We start from the raw sequence: 22803 nt of genomic DNA on the forward strand, positions 1-22803 counted from the left end.
GCTTGAATAACGTTTGTTTCTTTGAGGCCAATATATTGCTTAGAGATCTTAACAATAAAATGGAGCTGTTAAAATTATTTTTCTTCAGTATAATTCTGAGTGTATTAAATCAAATGACCAAGTTCAGAGTTCTTCTGTGAGATCAGCTTTGTTTAATAAAAGGCAGTGGCTGAACTTCAGTGAAGGACTTCCTGGTCCTGCCTTAGGATCTTTCAGTTTAGGAGTTGGGTTGATTCTGAGAGACACAAAATGTTCACCAGATTTTCTGATTATATCAAAGATGAATTCAGTCTCATGATTGTCATAGCATGAAGTTTAGGTTGACTGGTAATATCTGTGGTGTGATTAGACTCAGCATATAATCAATAGTAGATTTAAGACTCAGTGAGACCTAAAATTTTTCTCAGCAACTAAAACTTTCATGAGCAAAGTGCATCCTCGTGGGATTTACTTTTTATAGATACATGCCAATTTAATCATTTAACTAAATAAAACAATCTGTAGTAGTTCACTTACGGTGGTATTTTGGATAATTACATAACCAGCTGCTGTATTTACATAGCTTATAGTTGGCCATTTCACTGAGACTCTACAAATTACTCAGAACCCCAGGAGGTTTAAGATTTCTGAATTGCCTGTTTTTGCTATGTAAGAGTCTCACCACAAAATTAGTAATTTGATGATGATTGTATTTTTACAATTGCTATGGAACTAGACCTAAAATTTTATCAGATGGTTGACTTGCTCTATCACATTTTTATATTTCAGTATACTATATGTTTTCCAAAAGTCTCGGATTTGTTTTTACAAAATATACTCTATCTTCAAAGAATTATTTACTTGATAGTTTTGTATGTGTGTCTGGAAAATAACTATTGGACTTATTCCTAAAAGGCCTGTCTGGCAGTGTATATAGGAACATAGTAATAATAAACATTATCCATTTGCCGAAACTATTACTTTAGTTAAACCTGTAGCAACATCTAGAGGTAAGTGTTAATATGCCCATGGCACAGATGTGGAAATTTAGCACCTCATTATGGCTCAGTTTGTTCATCCATAAAACAGGGATCATGGATCGTGGTAGTACTTATTAAGATTGTTGTGAAGATTAAAGAAGTTAACACATGGAACTTTAGAACAGTGCTTGGCTAATGGCAATCCCTTCATAAGTGTTAGATGTTGTTATGAAGCCTGTACCCTCGTGTTGTCTCATGTTCAGTGGTAAAGATGTGGGTACAGAGAAGAAGAAGGGGAAAGCCATGCTTTTAATCCATCCAATCTAGAGGTAAATCTTAATGAAGTTTTTAAAGAATCCTATGTGCTTTAAATTTTTTCTTTCTTAGTTGCTTTTGTTTGACTCCTGGTATGGTTTTGGCTCCTTGTTTGGTTTGGTTTAGACTTCTTAGTAAAAGAAACTTTTGAAGGGAGTTCACTTTACATGAACCGAAGAAAAACTATTAGTAAAAAAGATAAAGCAGAGGTTAGGTCCAAAATTATGTCCCAAAATTCAGGAAACAGCAGTTGCAGATAAAGCTGACTCCTCTGGACCCTTCCCCGAAGGCATTCTCTTCTCTCTTTATATTCCCAGAAAGAAACAAGTCATTTGACAAATAATATTGAACTTCAGCTGTGTGTTAGGCTCTGTTCCAGGTGCTGGAGAGACACCAGTGAGTAAAATGAAAAGTCCTCCTCTCTTGGAGTATGTATTCCACCTATCCTTGCTTTTTTATTTTTACCAAATATGTTTTTATCATAGGATTGTTTTGCTGGATTATTTAGCATATTTTGAGAAATATCCGTGTTGTTTTATTAAATCTAAATAGTATTCTATTGTTTACCCATTCTCCCTTATAATCAGCAGTTTATTTCCAACATTTGCTATTACAGTTCTCCAAAACGATCAGTGAACACATCACCTTGGGCAGATGGGAGAGTTCCTTTAAGGCAGCATGCTTGAAGCTTTTGGGGTTTTTTCTTTCTTTTTTTTTAATTGAAAGGGAATCTCTCTCTCTCTCTCTCTCTCTCTCTCTCTCTCTCTCTCCCCCTCTCTCTCTCTCTCCCCCTCTCTCTCCCTCTCTCCCTCTCTCTCTAACTCTTGGGCTCAAGCAGTCCTCTTACTTCAGCCTCCCAAGTGCTGGCATTATAGGAGTATGCCAGTGAGCCTGACTCAAGCTTTTGACTGTGACCACAATCAGAAGTGTATACCGCTGTTTAGTAAGTACAAATAGACATCTGGAACAAAAAACTTCAAGAAACAGTAGTTACCTTTACTACTGAGATGTGCCCGATTTTACCTTTTTAAAATACAGGTCACACACACACACACCTCTAAATTGATTTCATCGCCCATGCCCACTGTTTGAAAACACTGCTTTAGGATATGTAATTGTAAGTGGGATTGCGAAGTAGCTAGTTATGTTCATCTTCACCTTCACTGGCTGTTGTCTATTACATTTCAGAGTAGTGGAACCTCTTTATACTCCCATCAGCAGTAAGGGGGTGTCTGTGTCCACACTTCCCAACCAACTCTTGATGTCATCAGGCATATGAGAAATGGCATTTTGTTTACATTCGCCTTCCCCTATTTACTAATGAGGTGTTTGAAGTGTGTTTTAAACTACATCATGTAGAAGGTTTTTTTATTTGTTTTTTCAAGATAGTTTCACCATGGTCACCCTCCGTATATGCCGTGCCGTCACAGCTCACAGCAGCCTCAAACTCTTGGTGTTAAGCGATTCTCTTGCCTCAGCCTCCTGAGTAACTGGGACTACAGGCGCCTGCCACAACACCCAGCTGTTTTTTGGTTGCAGTTGTCATTGTTCTATAGCGGGCCCGGACCGGGCTTGAACCCGCCAGCCTCGGTGTATGTGGCTGGTGCCCTACCCACTGAGCTATAGGCGCCAAGCCTCAGGTAGAAGTTTTTACCTTAAGGGTAGTCAAGGCTGATGACAAGAAGGGAACATTACGATGACTGAGTCCTCCCTCTGGTAGAAAAATACTGTAATAACAGTGCAATAATGCCTATCATATTACTTGTTTGTTAATGTGCTAGACACTGTACTAACTGCGTTGTGTACATGATTTCATTTAATCCTTGTAAGAGCCCTGTAAGATTAGTACCTTCTTATTTTATAGGTGGAGAGATTCAGAAGGGTTAATTAGTCACACTAAGTAGTAGAGCCCAAATTGTACTTTTGTCCTACTGGAAAATCTTAGAAGAGGAGACTTTGTCACCACTGCTCTCTTTTGTTGATTTGTCTGTTAAATATGTTTTCATTTTTGAGTTTCACTCAGATCTTTTTATTTTCTTCTCTCAAGATAGTGGAGTCTTTCCTCCTGTACGACTTCTCCTTGGTATTTCTAGCCTAGGGTTGTAGTCGTGGTCACGTTTGGGTTAATTCCTCCTCTGATGGCCTCTTCCTGCTCATCTTCTTCCTTAGACATCCCATCTGATCTTTCCCAGCAGTTTGCTACCTTGCTGTGCCTCAGAATCACATGTGAACATTTTAAAACACACGGATGCCTAGGTTTCAACTCTCCCTTGGGAATTTTGATTTGGAAATACGTATTTTTGCAAAGGCCCATAGATTTCTGTTGCATAGCTATGGTGGAAACCCACTGCATTAGTGGCGAATGATGCTTGAGGTATAGGCAGACTGATTCCTTCTAGCTTATTAGTTGAGTGATCTTGGCCAAGTTCTTTAATCTTGGCTACAGTTCTTCATCTATAAATGGGAGATAATATTATTACACAGTGATCGAGAGCATTAAACGAGATAACACTTTTAAAACAACAGAGTGATTTAGAATTATTCTTAAACATTGTCTGCTAAGAAGGTGTCATCATTTTGTTGTCCTTTCTGTAGTCAAATATTCACTCTTGCATTAATGTGTATCAACTTGGTGTCAGAAAAGTAATCTGATAAATACTACCATAAGGGATGTATGAGAGCTAGTTTTCATTTTTTACCTTCCTGTAGGGGAATTGTAGTACGGAGCACAGGAGTAGACAGGTTGTTTCATCACACCAATCACCCAGTCTTCTCTGCCTGGGTAGTTTGAACCAATGAGGAAAAAAGAAGGGGAAAGGGGTTGCTGGGAAAACAAATGTTTTTATTTCCTTCCTAGGGACTGTTTTTCTTTCCCTTTCTCTCCCAGTTTCTTCTGTGAACTTGGCATCACTTACAGTGTCAATCTCCTAGTCTCAAAACTGCACAGTGATTTACCTAGGTACTTTTTCTGACCCTTATCCTCCCTTTACCATCATTAAATCTGTTTATCATTCTATCCTTTAGCTTGCTTGTAGTTCAGTTGTAATTCATTTGATTACTTGAACCCTAAGTCTCTACATTCCTAAACTATTACTCAAATAAGGGCCAACCTAATCCTAACCAACTGTCTCCCTGCCTTGTATGACCCATTCCCAAACATGGGGTTTTAACTTTTGAGGACTGGGAAAGGCTTAGATTAACTGAGCTTTGAGGCTTGTGAGCAGAGTTGTCACTACACGGTTGGATCTTCTTTACTGTTTATACCTGATGGTAACAGAGTACAGTAGTGATATGCTTTATTACCATTAGATTAACAGATTACCTGTAGATTAATTGTATTATATTTGTATATAATACATTGTTATTTATATGTATTGACTGCTTAACAACTTAAAAATTGAGGCTAGACTATTTCAGACCATTTGTAGTAATTTCATAACTAATTGGCTTTGTCAAGGACTGAAAGACCTTATGGAAGAGATGGGATTGAACTAGACTTTAAAGGATGCATTTTTCTGTGAGTAGAAAGGAGAAGGAAGGGATGGGACAAGAGCGAAGGCTTAAAAGAAGAAGATGCAAAATTTGAACATTTCGATTTTTCAGAGGGTTCATGTATTGGGAATAAAACTAGGTACTTTGGAAGCAAACTTTAGAAATTTGGGAATGTTCAACTAAGTTGTTTTGCATTAGTAGGCTTTTGATACATCCTGTACATTCATTTACCTTTTCTTGATTGATATGCACATAACTTAGTTCTGAGATTCCCAAAAGATTGCACATGTTCAGTGTGGCCTGGTTCATTTAAGTTGCTGGTCACTGCCAGGTCTCATTTCTCTCTGCTCCTCTTTCTCCCAACTCTTTAACCTTCTCTGCCTATTGATCTGTGCTTGGTCAGCCTTTACCCTCAGTTTTTCCTTGTTAATCTCCAGATTCTAAGTCAGCAACACAATAAGAGTTGTAAATTCTTATTCAACACTTGCTGTATATCTACTTCACTCTTAAAAATAGTGTTGGGTACATATTTTGTTTATAAGAGAGTTATTGACTTGCCTGTTGCTCTTCCTTTACAGACCTCGAGGATCAAGACATAATGGGAGCATTTTTAGACAAGCCAAAGATGGAGAAGCATAATGCCCAGGGGCAGGGTAATGGGCTGCGATACGGGCTCAGCAGCATGCAGGGCTGGCGTGTTGAGATGGAGGACGCACACACAGCTGTGATCGGTTTGCCAAGTGGACTCGAGACATGGTCATTCTTTGCTGTGTATGATGGGCATGCTGGTTCTCAGGTTGCCAAATACTGCTGTGAGCATTTGTTAGATCATATTACCAATAACCAGGATTTTAAAGGGTCTGCAGGCGCACCTTCTGTGGAAAATGTAAAGAATGGAATCAGAACAGGTTTCCTGGAGATTGATGAGCACATGAGAGTTATGTCAGAGAAGAAACATGGTGCAGATAGAAGCGGGTCAACAGCTGTGGGTGTCTTAATTTCTCCCCAACATACTTATTTCATTAACTGTGGAGACTCAAGAGGTTTACTTTGTAGGAACAGGAAAGTTCACTTCTTCACGCAAGATCACAAACCAAGTAATCCGCTAGAAAAAGAACGAATTCAGAATGCAGGTGGCTCTGTAATGATTCAGCGCGTGAATGGCTCTCTGGCTGTATCAAGAGCACTTGGGGATTTTGATTACAAATGTGTCCATGGAAAAGGTCCTACAGAGCAGCTTGTCTCACCAGAGCCTGAAGTCCATGATATTGAAAGATCTGAAGAAGATGATCAGTTCATTATCCTTGCCTGTGATGGCATCTGGGATGTTATGGGAAACGAAGAGCTCTGTGATTTTGTAAGATCCAGGCTTGAAGTCACTGATGACCTTGAGAAAGTTTGCAATGAAGTAGTCGACACCTGTTTGTATAAGGTAGCTAGACTTTCTTTTTAAAAAAAAAAACCATACAATTATCTTCATTAATTATTGTAGTTTTTAATTATCATAGGACCTGTAGTTCTCAAAAACAAGTTTTTGGCACAATTAAAGAATACTTGGAATCAGTCATGGAAATAAATCATAGGAACACTTTTTAGAAGTAAATTACCCCATTACCCATCTATAATCTGAATGTTTAGTCTTTCAGTAACCATGACTATTTGAGCATTGTAATAATGTGAGGTTATCAAAGGTAAAAAGATTACATGTTTTGAAAGAAAGAAAGGTAGAGTTAGGCCTTGATGTCTATAATCAAAAGGCATTTTAGAGCTGTAGTATTTTTTACTATGTGATATGTCAGTACAGTTATGATATTCATTACTTGAAGGCCATGGTTTAATGAATCTGTATGGCTTATAAAGGGACTTCAGTGATCCTTTGGTGTGATGTTAATAGAAATAGCCTTGGACTATGACTTAGAGTAAGCTAAAAAAGGGTGAAACAGATCCTATCCCATCATGGGGTTGTTGGGAGGCCAAATTGGGATTATGAGCATAGATGAGCTAGCTCAGCCCCTTCGTTTTACAGACAAGGAAACTGAAGCTAGAGGAGACTCTGGACTTAAGAGTCAGACAGCCCTGGCATCAAGGCTGACCTCTGTTACATTTATACTCTACAGTTTTGAACAAATTGTTCAACCTCTCTCAGCTGTATAATAGTGTAATATCTTACTTACAGGACTTCTGACGAATTAATGAACTCACTGTACTTTTAATACAGAGATACCACTTACTGGGGGTCATTGCAACCATAGTAGCAGCATCAGCATTACTAGCACTAGAATATCCAGGCCCTTGACTTAGGTTTGGTATTCTTTCTACCACACTGTTCTATTTTGTTAATAATGCCATTAACTCGTTTCTTGATTTTTTTTTTTTTTATGTTGATTTTACAAAACTGAACTGAGGGTAGTATTTGATATTTTAACATCTGGAAATAAACCAACATTATATTCTTTTTTTTATTTTGAATATCAGCTTTTTTTAAAGTCTTTTGTACATAGATCATAAATGCATTTATGCCAATTTCAGTGTGTTGATTATTTGTACAAATTGGAGTGCTTACATCATACTAATCAATATAGCTTTCACCTCATTTACCCAATTATAACATTAGGACATTTGTGTTCTACACATGATGGATCCAACTTGTACTTACAATGTACTCCATAGCCAACATTATATTCTTTACAGTTTTAAATATAGCTAGCAGTGTGCATATAAAAGCTTAATTAAAATCTGATTGTACTTAGATGTCAAATTTATGTAACATCCAACACATATGTTGAAAAATCAAGAGTAACAACTTTTTAGAGCCTTCTGTCAATTTCTGAATTTTAGGAGAACTGTTTTGTATTGTTTGTTGTTTAAACTAATGGTGTAAGGTCAGCTTTTCCATATAGCTGATTTAAATGTGAAATCGCTGATAGGGAGGCCAGCACAGGTTCAAATCCAGCGGGACCTCCACGGTTGGTCACTCTCATGTCATATTCAAGTTACATGAGGCCTGGGGTACAACACACAGGATGACAAACACTCCTGGTGTATACTGAGTATCACAATCTCAGTTTAGTTGTAAAATGCGTGCACATATTTTTTTTTTGGCACCCTCTGTTCATGTATAACTGCAAGTCAGAGCTTATTGGAAAAGTTACCTCTAAAATTTCTGTCTTGCATGGAATGAACGTGTGTATATGTGTGTATTTGTGTTAGGTATCAATTCAGGTTAAGTAGAACACAAGTGAATGTTTAGCAATAGTTTTGCTTTATACAATTATAAAAAATGGCTATTATAGTGGGATTTAACCTGTAATATTTCTCTCCTGTCTGATAGAGTGTTGGTTATACTGAATTCTTTTTATATTGTGTGGGAGGTTGGGGCCAGTTGCCCCGTGCATGTATGTATTTTTTTTCCTTCTTAAAAATAACATTTTCAACAGAACATGTGTAACTAATTGGCATAGCTGTAAAGGTTCTCAATGCTTTGAAGAGCAAAAAATAAAAACCAAAATATTCTTCACCTTTTTTCTTCGCAGGGAAGTCGAGACAACATGAGTGTGATTTTGATCTGTTTTCCAAATGCACCCAAGGTATCGCCAGATGCGGTGAAGAAGGAAGCAGAGCTGGACAAGTACCTGGAAAGCAGAGTAGAAGGTGGATCCTTTAACAAAAATAAGTAGCCTTATTAAGGAAAAATCTTCAAAACAATCAACTTTAACATTTTAGCTTTTAGATCTTTACGTGCCTTTGACATCTAGCGTTTAGTGTCCAAAAGTGGGGAAGGGTATTTCTGTAGCCGCTATTTAGATGTGTACAGTTGTCCTGACACAATTATATTAGAAATAACAATTAGTGTGAAAAGTATCCTACATTCTGTTCAGGGATACTTTTGTTTTAAAAGGCTAAAATGTTTGCTTCAGAATTCCGGATGAATTCACTGGCATGAATTATTTTATGCCATAAAAATCTGATATGTGCTTTGTTTAATTACAAAGAGATTATTATGGTGGTGATAATTTGAATATCATCTTTCTATGAAATGCTGTGTATATTAATTTTGAATCTTTAGGGTTTTTTATTTTCCTGTTAACTTGAAGGTCACAGCCTGATTATTAGCAACTTTCATTTACCACAGCTTTAAAAAAATTGCTTTAAGCCAGGCAGGGTGACTCAAGCCTGTAATCCCAGCCCTCTGGGAGGCCAAGGTGGGCAGATTTGCCTGAGCTCATGCGTTTGAGACCAGCCTGAGTTAGAGCAAGACCCCACCTCTAAAACAAAATAGTCGGGCGTTGTAGCAGGCACCTGTGATGCCAGCTATTCAGGAGCTGAGACAAGAGAATCACTTGAGCCTAGGAGTCTGAGGTTGCTATGAGCTATGATGCCATGGTATGCTACTGGGAGCAGCAAAGTTAGACTCTGTCTCAAAAAAAAAAAAAAAGTTTGCTTTGAACTGTTTTAAGGCTTCTTGCCCGAACCATCAGTTGTCTCGCCTAAACAAGATAGATCCGAATAGAAGACATAATAGTTCTCTTACCTGGCAGAAATTTAAGTGCTGAGTAAGATTAAGAAATTAATTAATGAATTCCAGGAGTGTATTTTTTATAATTCTGCAAATTACTTTGAAACTGTTAGAAGGGTTCAGATCTCTCACATGTAATGCCTTTAAATAGTTGAAAAAATTTAAAATGATTTAAATTGGTATAAACATTGGCTCCCTAGAGAATTCCATTAATTGCACATATATAATGTAGTTTCTGTAAGCAGAAAAACCTGACGTAACTTTAATAGTGTTAAAATGCATTGGGGGCTTCCTTGATGTCAGTAATTTGCACGTTCAAAGACCTCTCGTGCGTGCACCTATCATGCTGTTACACCCACTGTACCTGCATTATTAAAATGAGTATTTTAATTTTGTTTCTCCCTTATTACTATTTGATATCAGTCCTAATCAATTTGATAGTAGAATCATGTTTGGTTCTGATTTTCAGTACTGTCAAGAACTGTTTTTCTGTTTTTGTTGCCCTCCTCCACTTGACAGTGACACATCTAGCATGTGCTTGTACTATTTGTATTTCATTCACTGGACATACTGTTCAGTGAGCTTATTTCCTTACTATTACCAAAGGTCTTGGGGTTTTTATATTTTTAAGCTAATCATTTCAATATAGTCAAATTTAAAAAACTATTTAGAATGCTACAATCATTGATTCAAACTATTGACTAGTGGACATGTATGAAACCACAAGAATGATATGTATAAGGATAAGTTGGTTTTTAATGCATTGGCACTTTAAAGTGACTTGGGCATACATGTTGTCTTAGTGGCTTAAAGAACTCAATACTTCAGTATTTGCTATGAAATAGGATGAAATTTTAGAAATGAATTGCTCTTTTCTCTTTAGTATGTACTCTTTAGGTTTTAGATGGCATTATGAAATATTTAGATAATTTTGTTACCATATTGTTTTATATTATTATCAAGCAGGAGATGCCATCTGGACAGAGTTTACATTAATACTTAGTATTTTTGATATGTTGAAGTGTTGTTATACTTGTACCATTTAATTAGAGATTATGTTATAAATATGGTATTTTTTACTCAGATTTGATGAGACTGCAACTAGAGGATAAATATATGCTAATTAAAACTGTTGCTATTTTAAAACAGAAAAACTGTAACTTTGTATTGTAAAAGTTGTTGTATCTCATCAGTGAAAAATCCTGCAGTTTCCAAAGTAGTCACCAAATACCTACTTCTTTTTTTTTTTTCTTTGTTCTTTTAAATAACATGCCTTCGTTATATTACTGCGGTCTACTAAGCTTCACTTTGCTTCAACATTTTTGACTCCTCTGTTCACATCATAGGAAAAGACAGAGGCTTTGCAGCTTTTCTTTTTCCTCTTACTTGTTCCCTTCTAAATACTTGGCTGTCTGGATATATGAAAAGATTCAACTCATAATTTAAACCAAATTGCTGTTAAGTTTTGTGGTCCTTCTAAACCAATTTAAGATTATGCTTATATGTGTGTGCTTTTTAAATCTTTGCTTCAGACTACCTGAGCTTTAAAGTTGATAATTTGGAGGTAACCGAGAATCCCTCAAACTTGGAAGGGAGTTGCAGGAGACCAGGATGTATTTTTATATATGTACGTGAAACATGGATCTTCTATCAAAGCATTCAGTCTTAAAGATTCTAATTAAAATGTACAGTCAAAAAACATTTAAAGGAATATTTCTTAAAATGTATTTCTTTTATTTTTTTGAAAGCAGAAAGAGGCAAGACTAGTACAGTGTTAACGGCCAGGTAGATGAAATGGCTTGTCCTAGATGGAATAGGAGATAGTAGCTGTTTTTACAGCCTTATGTTTTTAAAAAAGAATTTGTTTTCCTGTGATTTTCTTCATAGTTAAAATGGCCTAGTTTATATTTTAACAAAAGAGATATAAAATACATCAAACAGAGATGATTTAAGGTAATGTTTCTTAGACCTGAAACCGTAATTGATTGGATTGATCATCAGTGTTCATTTCTGTTGTATCTAGTTCTCTATCCACTATTTGTATTGGCTTAGCAGAGATTGTATGTTGAGAGTGTTACAGTTTTAGATTGTGATGTTGTGTAGTTTAGGTAAACATCAAATCCCTTTATTTTTGTACAGTAGATTTCCAGCATTTAGAACCATGTAGAATAAATATACTAGATGTTAAAGATTACACAATAAAAGAACTTGACAAACCAAATCTGAGATCTTTGCTTTTTGTTCAGATTTAAGACTGGTTTTTTAAAGAAGGCAAAACATAAGAGATGGTAAAATTTGGCCTTTATTCTAAAGAGGACAATTCAAACCATAGAAAGAATATTATGGGTAGCCATGTCTGTCTTAATAATTTGAGGCTTGATCAAAGGATGAAAGATCTTTATATGCAGTGTTATTTTCAAAGGTATTTAAAAACCGAGAGGTGTAATGATAATTTCTTGCCTCAGATAACAAACAAAATACCATTTCTTGCTATAAACATTGAAAAATAAAAACTGAACAAAACTTGAACGTATAACTTACAAATAGTTTTGGCTTGACTTTGCACATACAGTTAAGTGTGCTAAAATTCCAAGTGAAAGCTTCTTTTACTTAAAGTGGATAGTTTGAATTCTTTGTAAGTTTCTTCGTTCATGATTTTTTATACTCCGTGATATAAATAGCAGTGTGCATCTGCATGACCCGACTGCAGATTCTATCGCTATCCCCATCTGACAACTGGATGTTTTGAAGTTATTTTAAATGCATTTGTATGGTTTATCACATCTTTCTCTTTTAGAATTTTTGTAATGAAGTTTAGACCTTTTGTCAAGGCTTTGTTCAAGTAATCAAAGAAGGAAATGGTATATCCATACAATATATTGTTTAAAAATACTTTAGAGAAACGTTAAGCCGAGGGTGATGTTCAAGTGTATAACCTAACTGTACACACTGCTTAAGTATCATCTTGCAGATACAAATGTATACATAAAAATAATTTGGGTTACTGGATAATCGATACATTCCCCTATACTTAAGGGTTATTCTTTTCCAAATTTTGAAACATTTTTTTGTTGTTCAAATCTGTCCAATGTATTTTATAGGGCAAAGTTCAGGAAATATGTCCGTAGTCTAAAGAAAGGAGTGATCTCAGGAATAACCAGTTGACATCTTAAGAAGGGATGTTTTCACTTGTACACACATATGCCTTATTATATAATACATTGGTTTAACATGAAATACTTTTTCTTTCCCCATTTTTATCGTCATTGTTTTCATTCTCTGAAGTTAATCTTTTATGTCATTTTCTGCAGCCCTTCATCATCAATTTTGAATGGTCAACCTGATTTTTTTTTTAAGATACCACTTTAGAAAATCTCAGATGTGTTAAATGTCATCTTTAAAAACCTAAGTTATCTTTGTTTCGGTTTTCTTTTTAATTAAATTTGATAACACTTACAAAAAAAGTACTTCTGATTCCCAGAAATCATAAAGAAGCAGGGGGAAGGCGTCCCGGACTTAGTCCATGTGATGCGCACGTTAGCCAGCGAGAACATCCCCAGCCTCCCACCAGGGGGCGAACTGGCAAGCAAGTAAGTTACGTTCTGCACGTTCTTACCTTTTATGTCAGTCTATGAAAATTAGGTGTCTGTTAACCAAATGTGTGTTTACCTAATTTCTAAAATTATGTACTTACCTGTGTTATAAAAATATTTAACCTGCGACTTCAGTGTTTTTTAGTATTAGGATGTCTGATGCTTATTCAGAAGAGACATCAGAATGTCATTGTTTTAACTTAATTATATTGAGGGCTGTCATTAGTGCAAGCTTGGGCGACACTGATTTCCTCCTAGAGCAGGCATGAAATACTATAGTGAAATACTTTAAACTGAATTACACAGAACTGCAAGATTTTAAGTGTCACTAGTAACATTATAATTTGATTTTGTCCAATTCTGGAAAACATAAAACCCCAGTGATTCTCTTCTTTCATCTGGGAAATGTTCCTATATGTGATTTCCCAGCATTTTTAGTTATTGATTGCTGGTTGGTTTTTGGTGTCACAAAAGTTACAGGAGGATACATGTCTTTTCTTTTTCCATTTCCACTTACATTCATAGCCCTGGGCTGATTTGTTTTAAATATTAAGCTTACATCCCTAAACTAGAGAATTCAGGGAATTTTGTCATTCAAGGCTTAAGATGTTTTTACTTCAAATATTCATATAATTGACCTACAAGGATGTATTAGTAAATGACTTCCTTGATTCTCCACTGTTTTGCAAATACAGCCATGTTGTTTGTAATTGTTTCACTAAACAGTGTTTATTAAAAGTTCCTTTTCAAGCTTTTATCTTTGGGAAACTTTTATTCCTACGTGACTTTCAAGGAAAATGTTGATAAAACTTCTTCAAATCCATTTGGCAAGTACAGATACCTTATAAATACCACTCTAGGTTTTTTAATGAAATACTACTCAAAAACTAACTCTGAGACTGTGGGAGGTCAGGGAGGATTGAGAAAAGCAGAAACTTGGGTGGCGCCTATGGCTCAGTGGGTAGGGTGCCGGTGCCTTATGCTGAGGGTGGCAGGTTTGAACCTGGCCCCAGCCAAACTGCAATAAAAAATAGCCGGGCGTTGTGGCAGGCATCTGTAGTCCCAGCTATTTGGGAGGCTGAGGCAAGAGAATTGCCTATGCCCAGGGGTTGGAGGTTTCTGTGAGCTGGGACACTATGGCACTCTACTGAGGGCAACAAAGTGAAACTCACTCTCTAAAAAAAAAAAGAAAAGCAGAAACCTGAAATATATCTGAATTATTTTACTACAAAGATATTGAAGTTACTTCTTCAAAATTAAGATGCAACTTTTAGCTACTAATATGTATTAGTATTATATCTTAAAAACAGCATAGCTATTGCTGACTCATAACCAGTGAATGCAGTTTAAATAGAAGTAAACAATATATACTGGCCTTTTTTTAAAACCATGATTTTTAGCTTTCTGTTATCTGGGTTGATGAAATCTTAACATTCTAGAGTAAATTTACCTTTACTTTAACATTGGGACCCGAATATCTTTATATTGGGCTTACTTATTGACAGCAAGAAATAGAACTAAAATAATGTCTGAGTGTAAGATAGTTTTTGAAACTTTAATGAACACCTGGCAGTGAGTCACTAAGCAATGTTGTGCCTTCTGAAGAATTAATTTTTTGCCTTTCTTAAATTTAGGCGGAATGTAATTGAAGCCGTTTACAATAGACTGAATCCTTACAAAAATGACGACACGGTGAGTAGCATTTTCGCTCCCTCTGCTTCCCCTTCCCTCCGCTCTAAACGCGTACCCTTCCTACCTGTTTTTTTCAGAGCTGTTCACTGTACCCATTCTTTTCCATACACCCCTGATTGATTGCTCTGATCTCTGCCTGCACCCCAATTCTAGTGATTGAGGACATAATCATGGTGAGTGGCCACCTCTCTCAAAAATGGGTAAAGTCCTTCTGAATTATCACTATAGTCCATCAACTTCAGAAGCTTTCCCTCCACTAATTATTTTTTTTTAAGTTGGGGATAGTATCTCTACTCAGAATCTTGAATTATTCTGAGTTTTGTGATCAGCTGTAACTATAGAACATCAGAACGGCCGTCTCTAATAAATAGTTTTTGTGGTTGGAAATACCATTGTCAAGCATCCTGAACTAAATATACTTCATTCAAATATTAACATCAAGGATTAGGTTTATATAAATAGACATTAGAATGCCATATTTTCCAATTAAATTTTCTATTGCAGTTCTGTATGTGGTGTTTATGGAAAAGTGGTAACTTAAAATCATTTGGGCACTGCTCTGAAATATTTTATGTATTGTAGTATGAAGCTTCCTCAAATCTCATATTACCTAATCTTTTCTGGTACCATAAAAGTTTATATAAACATGGTGTTCTAAAACTAGATTATGTTTTATCAAAAAGAAAATTCCTTTTACTAGATGTATTGATTTAGCAATACATTTTCCAAAAACAAAACAATGTGTTAATTCTTTTTTTTTTTTTTTTAATTGAGACAGAGTCTCACTTTGTTGCTCTTGGTAGAGTGCTGTGGCATCATAGCTCACAGCACCCTCAAACTCTTGGGCTCAAGTGATTCTCTTGCCTCAGCCTCCATAGTAGCTGGGACTAATGGCACCCACCACAATGCCGGCATTTTTTTGTTTGTTTGTTTTAGTAGACCCAGGCAGGTTCAAACCCACCAGCCCTGGTGCATGTGGCCAGCACCCTAACCGTTAAGGTATGGGCGCCCAGCCTATGTTAATTCTTTAAACAGATTAAATATTGCTATTTCATATACACTCATACATGCTTATATACTTTTTAAAAGCATTGACCTTCTAAAAGTCAACTTTACAAAACCTTATCTTTTTGCATTATCCAGAAAGGTAGTATATTTTGGCATCTCTAAACTTTAATTTAGTTCCTTGTTTTGTTTGTCTTTTGTAAGGACTCTACATCAACTGATGATATGTGGTAAAACTGCTCATCTAGCCAAGAAGTTTACCTTCACCTCCAAAGGAGAGGACAACTCAACTTGGTTGACCTTTAACATCCATCCTCAGCTTTCAGGAAGGGGACCTGACGTGGGTGAGAGTGATGACACCAGGGAACTTCAGCAGTACAACAGCTAGCCCAGAACCGAATTTTTTTTTTTTTTTGTAAATTTGAGATTTATGTAAACGTGATTTCAAACCATAATTCATGTTGTAAATCAGACTCCAGCAATTTTTGTTGTATGATTTTGTTTTTTTGTAAAGTGTAATTGTCCTTGTACAAAATGCTCATATTTAATTATGAACTGCTTTAAATCACTATCAAAGTTACAAGAAATGTTTGGCTTGTTGTGTGATGCAACAGATACGTAGCCCTTTCAAGTCATGTTGTGTTTGGACGTGGGGTTGGGACAGGGAGAGCAGCAGCAAGCAGTTAGATGTTCAAACGTGCACGTGATTATGGAGAATAATTTCAAAATCTTACAAAACTGAACATCCAAGGAGTTACTGAAAGCTACCCTAATGTTCTGGTAGGGGATTGGCATTGTTGGCAAAGCTGGTCCCTCCGTCTAACTGTCAGGATGTTCTCTCCTTGTTGCCATGGGTATTTGCAGGTAATACGGTATATTCATAAGAATATCAATCTTGGGCAAAAAAATGCCTTGATTCTTTGCACCTCTTTTACAAGTCCTTACATTTAATTACTAATTGATAAGCAGTAGCTTCCTACCTATCAAAGGAGACTGCCACATTTTTGCTATCATGATTGGCTGGGCCTGCTGCTGTTCCTAGTAAGATATTCTGAATTACATTTTTCAATAAAGCTTGATTTAACAAACAAGAAATTTAATCATGTATGTGTAATTCCTCTTTTACCCCGGCCTTTTAAAACACCATGCCATTGTAAATGAGATGTTTCTCTTAGGGGAAAGATGTTAGTCTCTTTTAATTGGTCAACTCTGTTACTCAAGGCATAGATGGAACTGTTTCCCTTACATTAGAAAGACTAAAAGATTTAAGTTTCTGTTGTTCCTTAATCTGTTTTTCAAATAGGTTTCTTTTGGGCTGCTTATTTTTCATTAAGATGTGCATCAGCTTGAATTTGTCTACTGTTCAATTAAAATAATTGTCAAAGTTTGGCAATCTAACACTCTGTGGTAGGGGTGTGTGTGTGTGTGTGTGTGTGTGTGTGTGTGTGTGTGTGCCTTTGATTTTTAATTGACACATGTAGAATTCAAGTGGTTAAGACATATTTGTGATTTGAAATATAGCATGTTGATAATGTTTAGCTGTTGGCCTTTAAAAATAACTTTCAAAGCTTATGGAATTGTAGATATAAAAATAACCTAATTTACTTTAGGCTTAAATTTCTCTGAGTAAGCATGTGAAAGTAAGTTTTCAAATCTGTCACATTGAAAAGACTACTGTTCTGTGCCCTTCTGTATTTTTGTCTCTTTAAGTTGAATATTGTATTTATCACCGTGTAATTTTAATCATTCCGTAGGCAGAGTCCCCACTAGAAAACTACTAAAATGTAAGACTAAAATACAACATTGAATACAAAATGAAAACTTTGTGTATAAAAGCTAGTATAAGCCATTTTGTTCTATTTGTTTTTTCCCTATCTTGGAAATATACATATTTGTATATATATAGCCTTAAAACTAATGTAAAGTTAGGGAAGTAGTGGGAAAAGTAATGTGAAATGTCTCAGATTTAAGTAGTTACATACCAGCAAAATCTTTTCATTATCCCTCTTATTTGTGAGGTGATTAAATGTAATTTAATTGTATTTAATTTATATCTTAATCCAGCATGAATGAAGAAAAACTGAAGTACTATTTATATTTAGAAATTCCTATCAATTGGAATTACAGAAGCAATTCCATGCTTACAATAAATGCTTAATGTCTAAATCTGTGGTAGAGTGCAACATATGATAATGTTCTAAGTTATGGCTTTGCAAGCATCTAAATGTGCATTTAATGAATACCAGTGCTAGATTGGTTACTAGACATACTAGTACTGAAAGCTAAATCCCTATTGGTATAAGCCAGTTCCTTAATTTTTTAAGTAGCCTGAAGTTTTTAGTTCCAGAAATTTCAAAACCTCAAACTAGACTGTATAATCTTTTGAGATGCAAAACTTAAGTCACAAGTAGAATTCATATTGGAAAGCTGTATTTCAATCCGTAACAGCATATTTAGAGCCTTTTTAAATGTGAGTCATTAAACAAAAAAAAATTAAAATATTTCTCTGATAAAATTATGCTTAAAATTGAGAGAAAACTGTATTTAAGTATGATTTACGAAGACTAAATCTTTTCCACATAGTCGGCACTGACATCCATAATAAATATAATTCTTCGTTATAAAAATACAGGAAAGACGTATGCGTTGTAACAGCAGGTGTGTGTTCCTGATTCCTGGGGGCAGTGGTGGGGGAGGGGAACCAATCACTTTTTAAAGGCACTTTTGCACCTCTCTTGTGCACTTAATTTTTGTACCACTTAAATTCTTAACCCCTCACCCCCCTTTTTTGTGCAAATTAGCATCTCAGGGCAATGCCTCAAAAATGTTTGATGTGTTCTGTGTTCTTTGGAAGAAGAAAGTTCTTGTGTTACAGTGATAGAGTGTTCAGATTATACTTTCATTTAAATGTCTTATTTGCTGTTTTTAGTAGGAAATTCAGTTTTATATAGCAGGCTCTTTACTCTAACATTAAAAAATTTCATTGATCTCACTGATCTCTTACCATTTTAATGAGACAGGATCTCCTAATTTCAACTTTCTTGAGAAATATATTCTTAAAGATGACAGAAGGAGTTCTAAGTATCGACACTATCTTTAAAACATGAGTGATACTTGGCTTTATAAGTATCTCAGATGTATCTTTAATTGTAGTGGATTAACTTCAAGAATACTATGCAACTGCTGTGGCCACTTAATTTTTACATAACTTGAAGATATTTGAATGAGGCTGGGCTTGAGGGCTCACACCTATAATCCTAGCACTCTGGGAGGCCAAGGCGGGTGGTGGATTGCCTGAGCTCAGGAGCTCAAGACCAGCCTGAGCAAGAGTGAGACCCTGTTTCTACTAAAAATAGAAAATACTAGCTGGACATTGTGGTGGGCACCTATAGTCCCAGCTACTCAGGAGGCTGAGGCAGGAGGATCACTTCAGCCCAGGAGTGTGAGGTTGCTGTGAGCTATGATGCCATGGCACTCTACCCACAACAACAAAGTGAGACACTGTATCAAGAAAAGAAAAAAATTTTTTGAATTAAGGAATAAATTACATAATTCAAATATATGAATTATAGCAGTACTCTGAGTGATCATCCTTTTGACTGTGTGTTAATCCAGCTAATAACTCAGCTTTTCCATAAAAAGTTTTGAGTGTTATCTGGAAAACACTTCTAGCCTAAGCACCTTGGGACTATAAAGAGACGAATAGGTTCTTGTCTTCAAGGAGTTTACATTAGGGCTGAATTTATAATCTAGTTATGTTAATGTTGTGACTGGATTATTCATTTTAAAAAATAGTTATTGTCTACCTATTATCTGCCAGGTACTTGCCTAAATAAAGCAGGCCCCTACTCTCATTAGCCTGTTTGTACTTTATTCACTTGAAATTTTTTCTTCTGTTTATTTTCTTCTCTCCAGACTTAAAAATATCAATCAATAGAAAATTTTGCTCAGCATAAGAATAAAATTGTACTGATGAGGCTTAAGTCCGTTCATTATGCTTGATTGCCTGTAACTGACGGCCTTTACTCTTCCTGCTGACAGCAGTGATCAGAGAAATAGGGAATGGATTTCCTAGATTCTCCGACCATGGAAGGCAGGTGGGGTTGAGCTTATGTTATTTAAAAATATAAACAGCTAAATTTATTTTATTTAAGTAAAACTCTGTTCTTTATAACACACTGCCATTGTCGTATGAAATTTTAGCCAAATGATTATTATGTGTTTTAATATTTTAAAATAATTTCACTGCCCATTTTTATTGGACAAATACATTTGAGAATTCAACTTGTAATTTCTGGAAGAACTGATGAAATTAGTTACTGCTTTTTTGTGTGTTTTAATTTTTAATCTTGTGGTGTATACTTTTGGCTCATACTTTGCTATTTTGTACAGTATTATATTAGGCCAGGGTATCAGAAAAGATAATACTCCAGTGTATAAAAGTGTTTCTCATTTGAGGTTTTCCTTTGCATAAAGTTTAGTATACTTTTACTTACAGACAGGTGACCATTTTTGAGTGTCTAATCTTCTAGTTTTCCTTTTAGGCATTAGGAAGTCTTAAAATGTTAGAAGCCTAATTTTAACATATTCCCTTCAATAATGTGCCATGTGTTTGGTTTGTATTTGTTTTAAATTGTATGTTACTTTGGAAAATGCTTGAAATATTTAAGAATACATTTTCGAAATGTATAATACTATATTGTCTTGTTGATTGAAATTATAAGTCTTAGTTCAATGTTCATTATTACTGATACTTAGAATGTGCTACAGAAATGAGAGACATTGTTCTACTTCATTATCAAATGAACATGTTCCACTTTTGTTCACCTCAACACAGATTCTTTCCCTTTTACCTGTTTTTTATTCTGAGTGGCCTCTGCTGTCATTATTTTCCTATTTATATCACCATCAGGTAGGAGTGCCAATGAGGGAAACCCAGATGGTATTGAAATTGCAGTTAACAGCTTACACTTTTACAAAGGGAGAAAGATTAAGTTCATATAGCAACAAAGTGACTTTTTTTTTCCTTATTCTACGTGAAATGTTGCTCTCATTTCCTCTACTTCATTATAGTGTCTTTTTTCAGACTGAAACAGGCCAATTCCATTTTCTTGAGCAAGGAAGTTTAGTGCATTACCTCATCAAGGCCAATTAATACTGTTAATACTGTGTTAAACTGGGCTGAAAATACGAAGTCTTGGGAGATGGAAGAATGGGGAAATGGCAGTGAGACAGGCAGGGGAGGGCTACTCTTCATCCTTAAAAGCCATAGCAAAGTCTTCCTTGGACCTGGCTGTACATTTTTTTTAAACTTGTGTCACATAAACCAGCAAGAATCAACTTTTGCTGCTTCAGATAACTTGGTTTTTCTAGCAAGGAAGATAATGATAAAACTTACTGATTATTCGAAATAGAAACAACTGAGAAAAAATAAGTGTGCTGTTTCTCCGATACAGATCTGAACCTATCATTTCTTTTCATTGCTCTAAAACTCAGTTTTCTATTAATGGCTTTCTCATTAAACTAAATGTTTAGGAAATTTGGCATTTTTTTTGTTTGTTTGTTTGTTACCTTTTTCACAGTCCTCCTGATCCAGTGAAAGGCCACTTAGCTTTATGTGGTGTGTGTGTTACTATCTAAATAAATCTAGATTTGCGTGAGACTGGGCAGCTGCAGAGCAGAGCTGGTTAGATCCTGATTAGGTGCAATAAGTGGCAGAGAATCATTTTAGCAAAGTTCCTTATCCTTTTGGAGTCACTGGTCCTTTGAGACTGATGAAGCCTGGGGACTCCCTTACCCAAGAAAATGCATCTAATATACATAACTCCCCAAAATGTATAATATTGCAGTGGTTCATTGACCCCTTGGTTAAGGTCCCATTCTGAAGTATAATGGGGCATCATCTTTTGTGCAAAGCCCATATGTAGATTGCAAAGTAATAACTTGAGTTTATCTTAAGGAATAGTTCACTCTTTAAAAGATAGAGGAGGTGGATGGGGGCCTGCCCAGAATCTGATATATTAAAATATACTTTTAAAAAATACTAAATTGAGGGGAAATGAGTGATTAAAGGTAAAAAGAAACATGGTATCCAGACTAGTTTTGGAGGGTAACGTCTTTCTCTAAGATTTGCCACTTTTAAAATTCTGCAGAAAAGAAAGTAAAACAGAAATTGAACGTGTCCAGAACGCATCTCACCTCCGTGTGCACATACGCTGTGTTAACACGTTTAACTGTCAGAGCTCGCTCGGGTTTTAGCATCTGGAGCTTCCCGGTAATAAGACTTCGCTGTATGTTTAATTCATTTCAGATTCTAAAGAATTAGGTGTTTACTAATACAGAATATTAAAACAGAATCTCAGGTGGACAGCCATCAGTGTGCAAGGTTAATGATCTTTCTACTAAAGTACAAATATAATGAAAAAGTGTTGCCAAAATTCATGTTCAATTACAACTTAATTCCCATTTGTGAGAATTTTGGAACATAGAAACTATTGTTTTACCTTGTTAGCTGTTGACTGAAAATAACTTATGTGCAGGAAAATACCTTGTTTGTAGTGATATGCCCCAATACTAATTGATTTCACCTTTGAAATGATTTATTTCACTGAATTTGTATCAATGAAATGAGTGGAGAGACATGTACGTGTTAAAAGCATGTTGCATTATAGATTCCTTTTTTAAAAAACTATAAATGTCAAACTAACACAATTGCAGAAATATTTTTCTTAAACACAATGTGTAACAAAATTCTCCATATTAACTCAACCAGTTTGTAGTTTATGTGATCCAAACTTTTAAAGAAATTCCATAAGTGTGTATTTTGTATTATGTATCATTTCCTGGTCCAAAGAAAATATGTGAACTCAGTTTTGACTTTAAGAATGTACTTTTTGTTTTCAAGTCCATTGGAGAAATTGCATTCAGCCTGTCAATGGTTGGAGATTGTATTTGAAAAGTAGAAATAATTTCTAGTTTGCAAAACTGGTGTCACTAAATAAACAGGCAATTGTATAATGTATGTGTATTTATGATTGTTTGATACTGGAAGCAGTATTTTTGTTCTGCCAAGAAGCCTGGAAGTTTTGAAATCAGCTATTGGGATACTTGGAGAGCATATTCTTTTCAACTGAACTTGGTTAATTTTCTTAAGTAGATAAATCTGATGGTTACAATTTGAATCAGACTTTTCCTTTCCTAATTTTAGGACTGAAAGCAAAAATGCTTAGAC

At 35.5% G+C, this 22803-nt stretch overlaps 1 protein-coding gene across 1 annotated transcript in view; it reads left to right on the forward strand.

Annotated features, from left to right (window-relative positions):
• The window catches only part of PPM1A (protein phosphatase, Mg2+/Mn2+ dependent 1A), a 48468-nt gene extending 25885 nt beyond the window's left edge, over positions 1-22583 (forward strand). The window contains exons 2-6 of the mRNA XM_053602145.1: positions 5345-6198; positions 8300-8417; positions 12764-12872; positions 14510-14567; positions 15777-22583. Of these exons, the coding sequence (XP_053458120.1) occupies positions 5365-6198; positions 8300-8417; positions 12764-12872; positions 14510-14567; positions 15777-15806 (1149 nt within the window). The 5' untranslated portion in view covers positions 5345-5364 and the 3' untranslated portion in view covers positions 15807-22583. The remainder of the gene's footprint in view (positions 1-5344; positions 6199-8299; positions 8418-12763; positions 12873-14509; positions 14568-15776) is intronic.
• Positions 22584-22803: the final 220 nt, after the last annotated feature.

This window comes from Nycticebus coucang, chromosome 9 (genome assembly GCF_027406575.1).
Source record: "Nycticebus coucang isolate mNycCou1 chromosome 9, mNycCou1.pri, whole genome shotgun sequence".
Classification (NCBI taxonomy): Eukaryota; Metazoa; Chordata; class Mammalia; order Primates; family Lorisidae; genus Nycticebus; species Nycticebus coucang.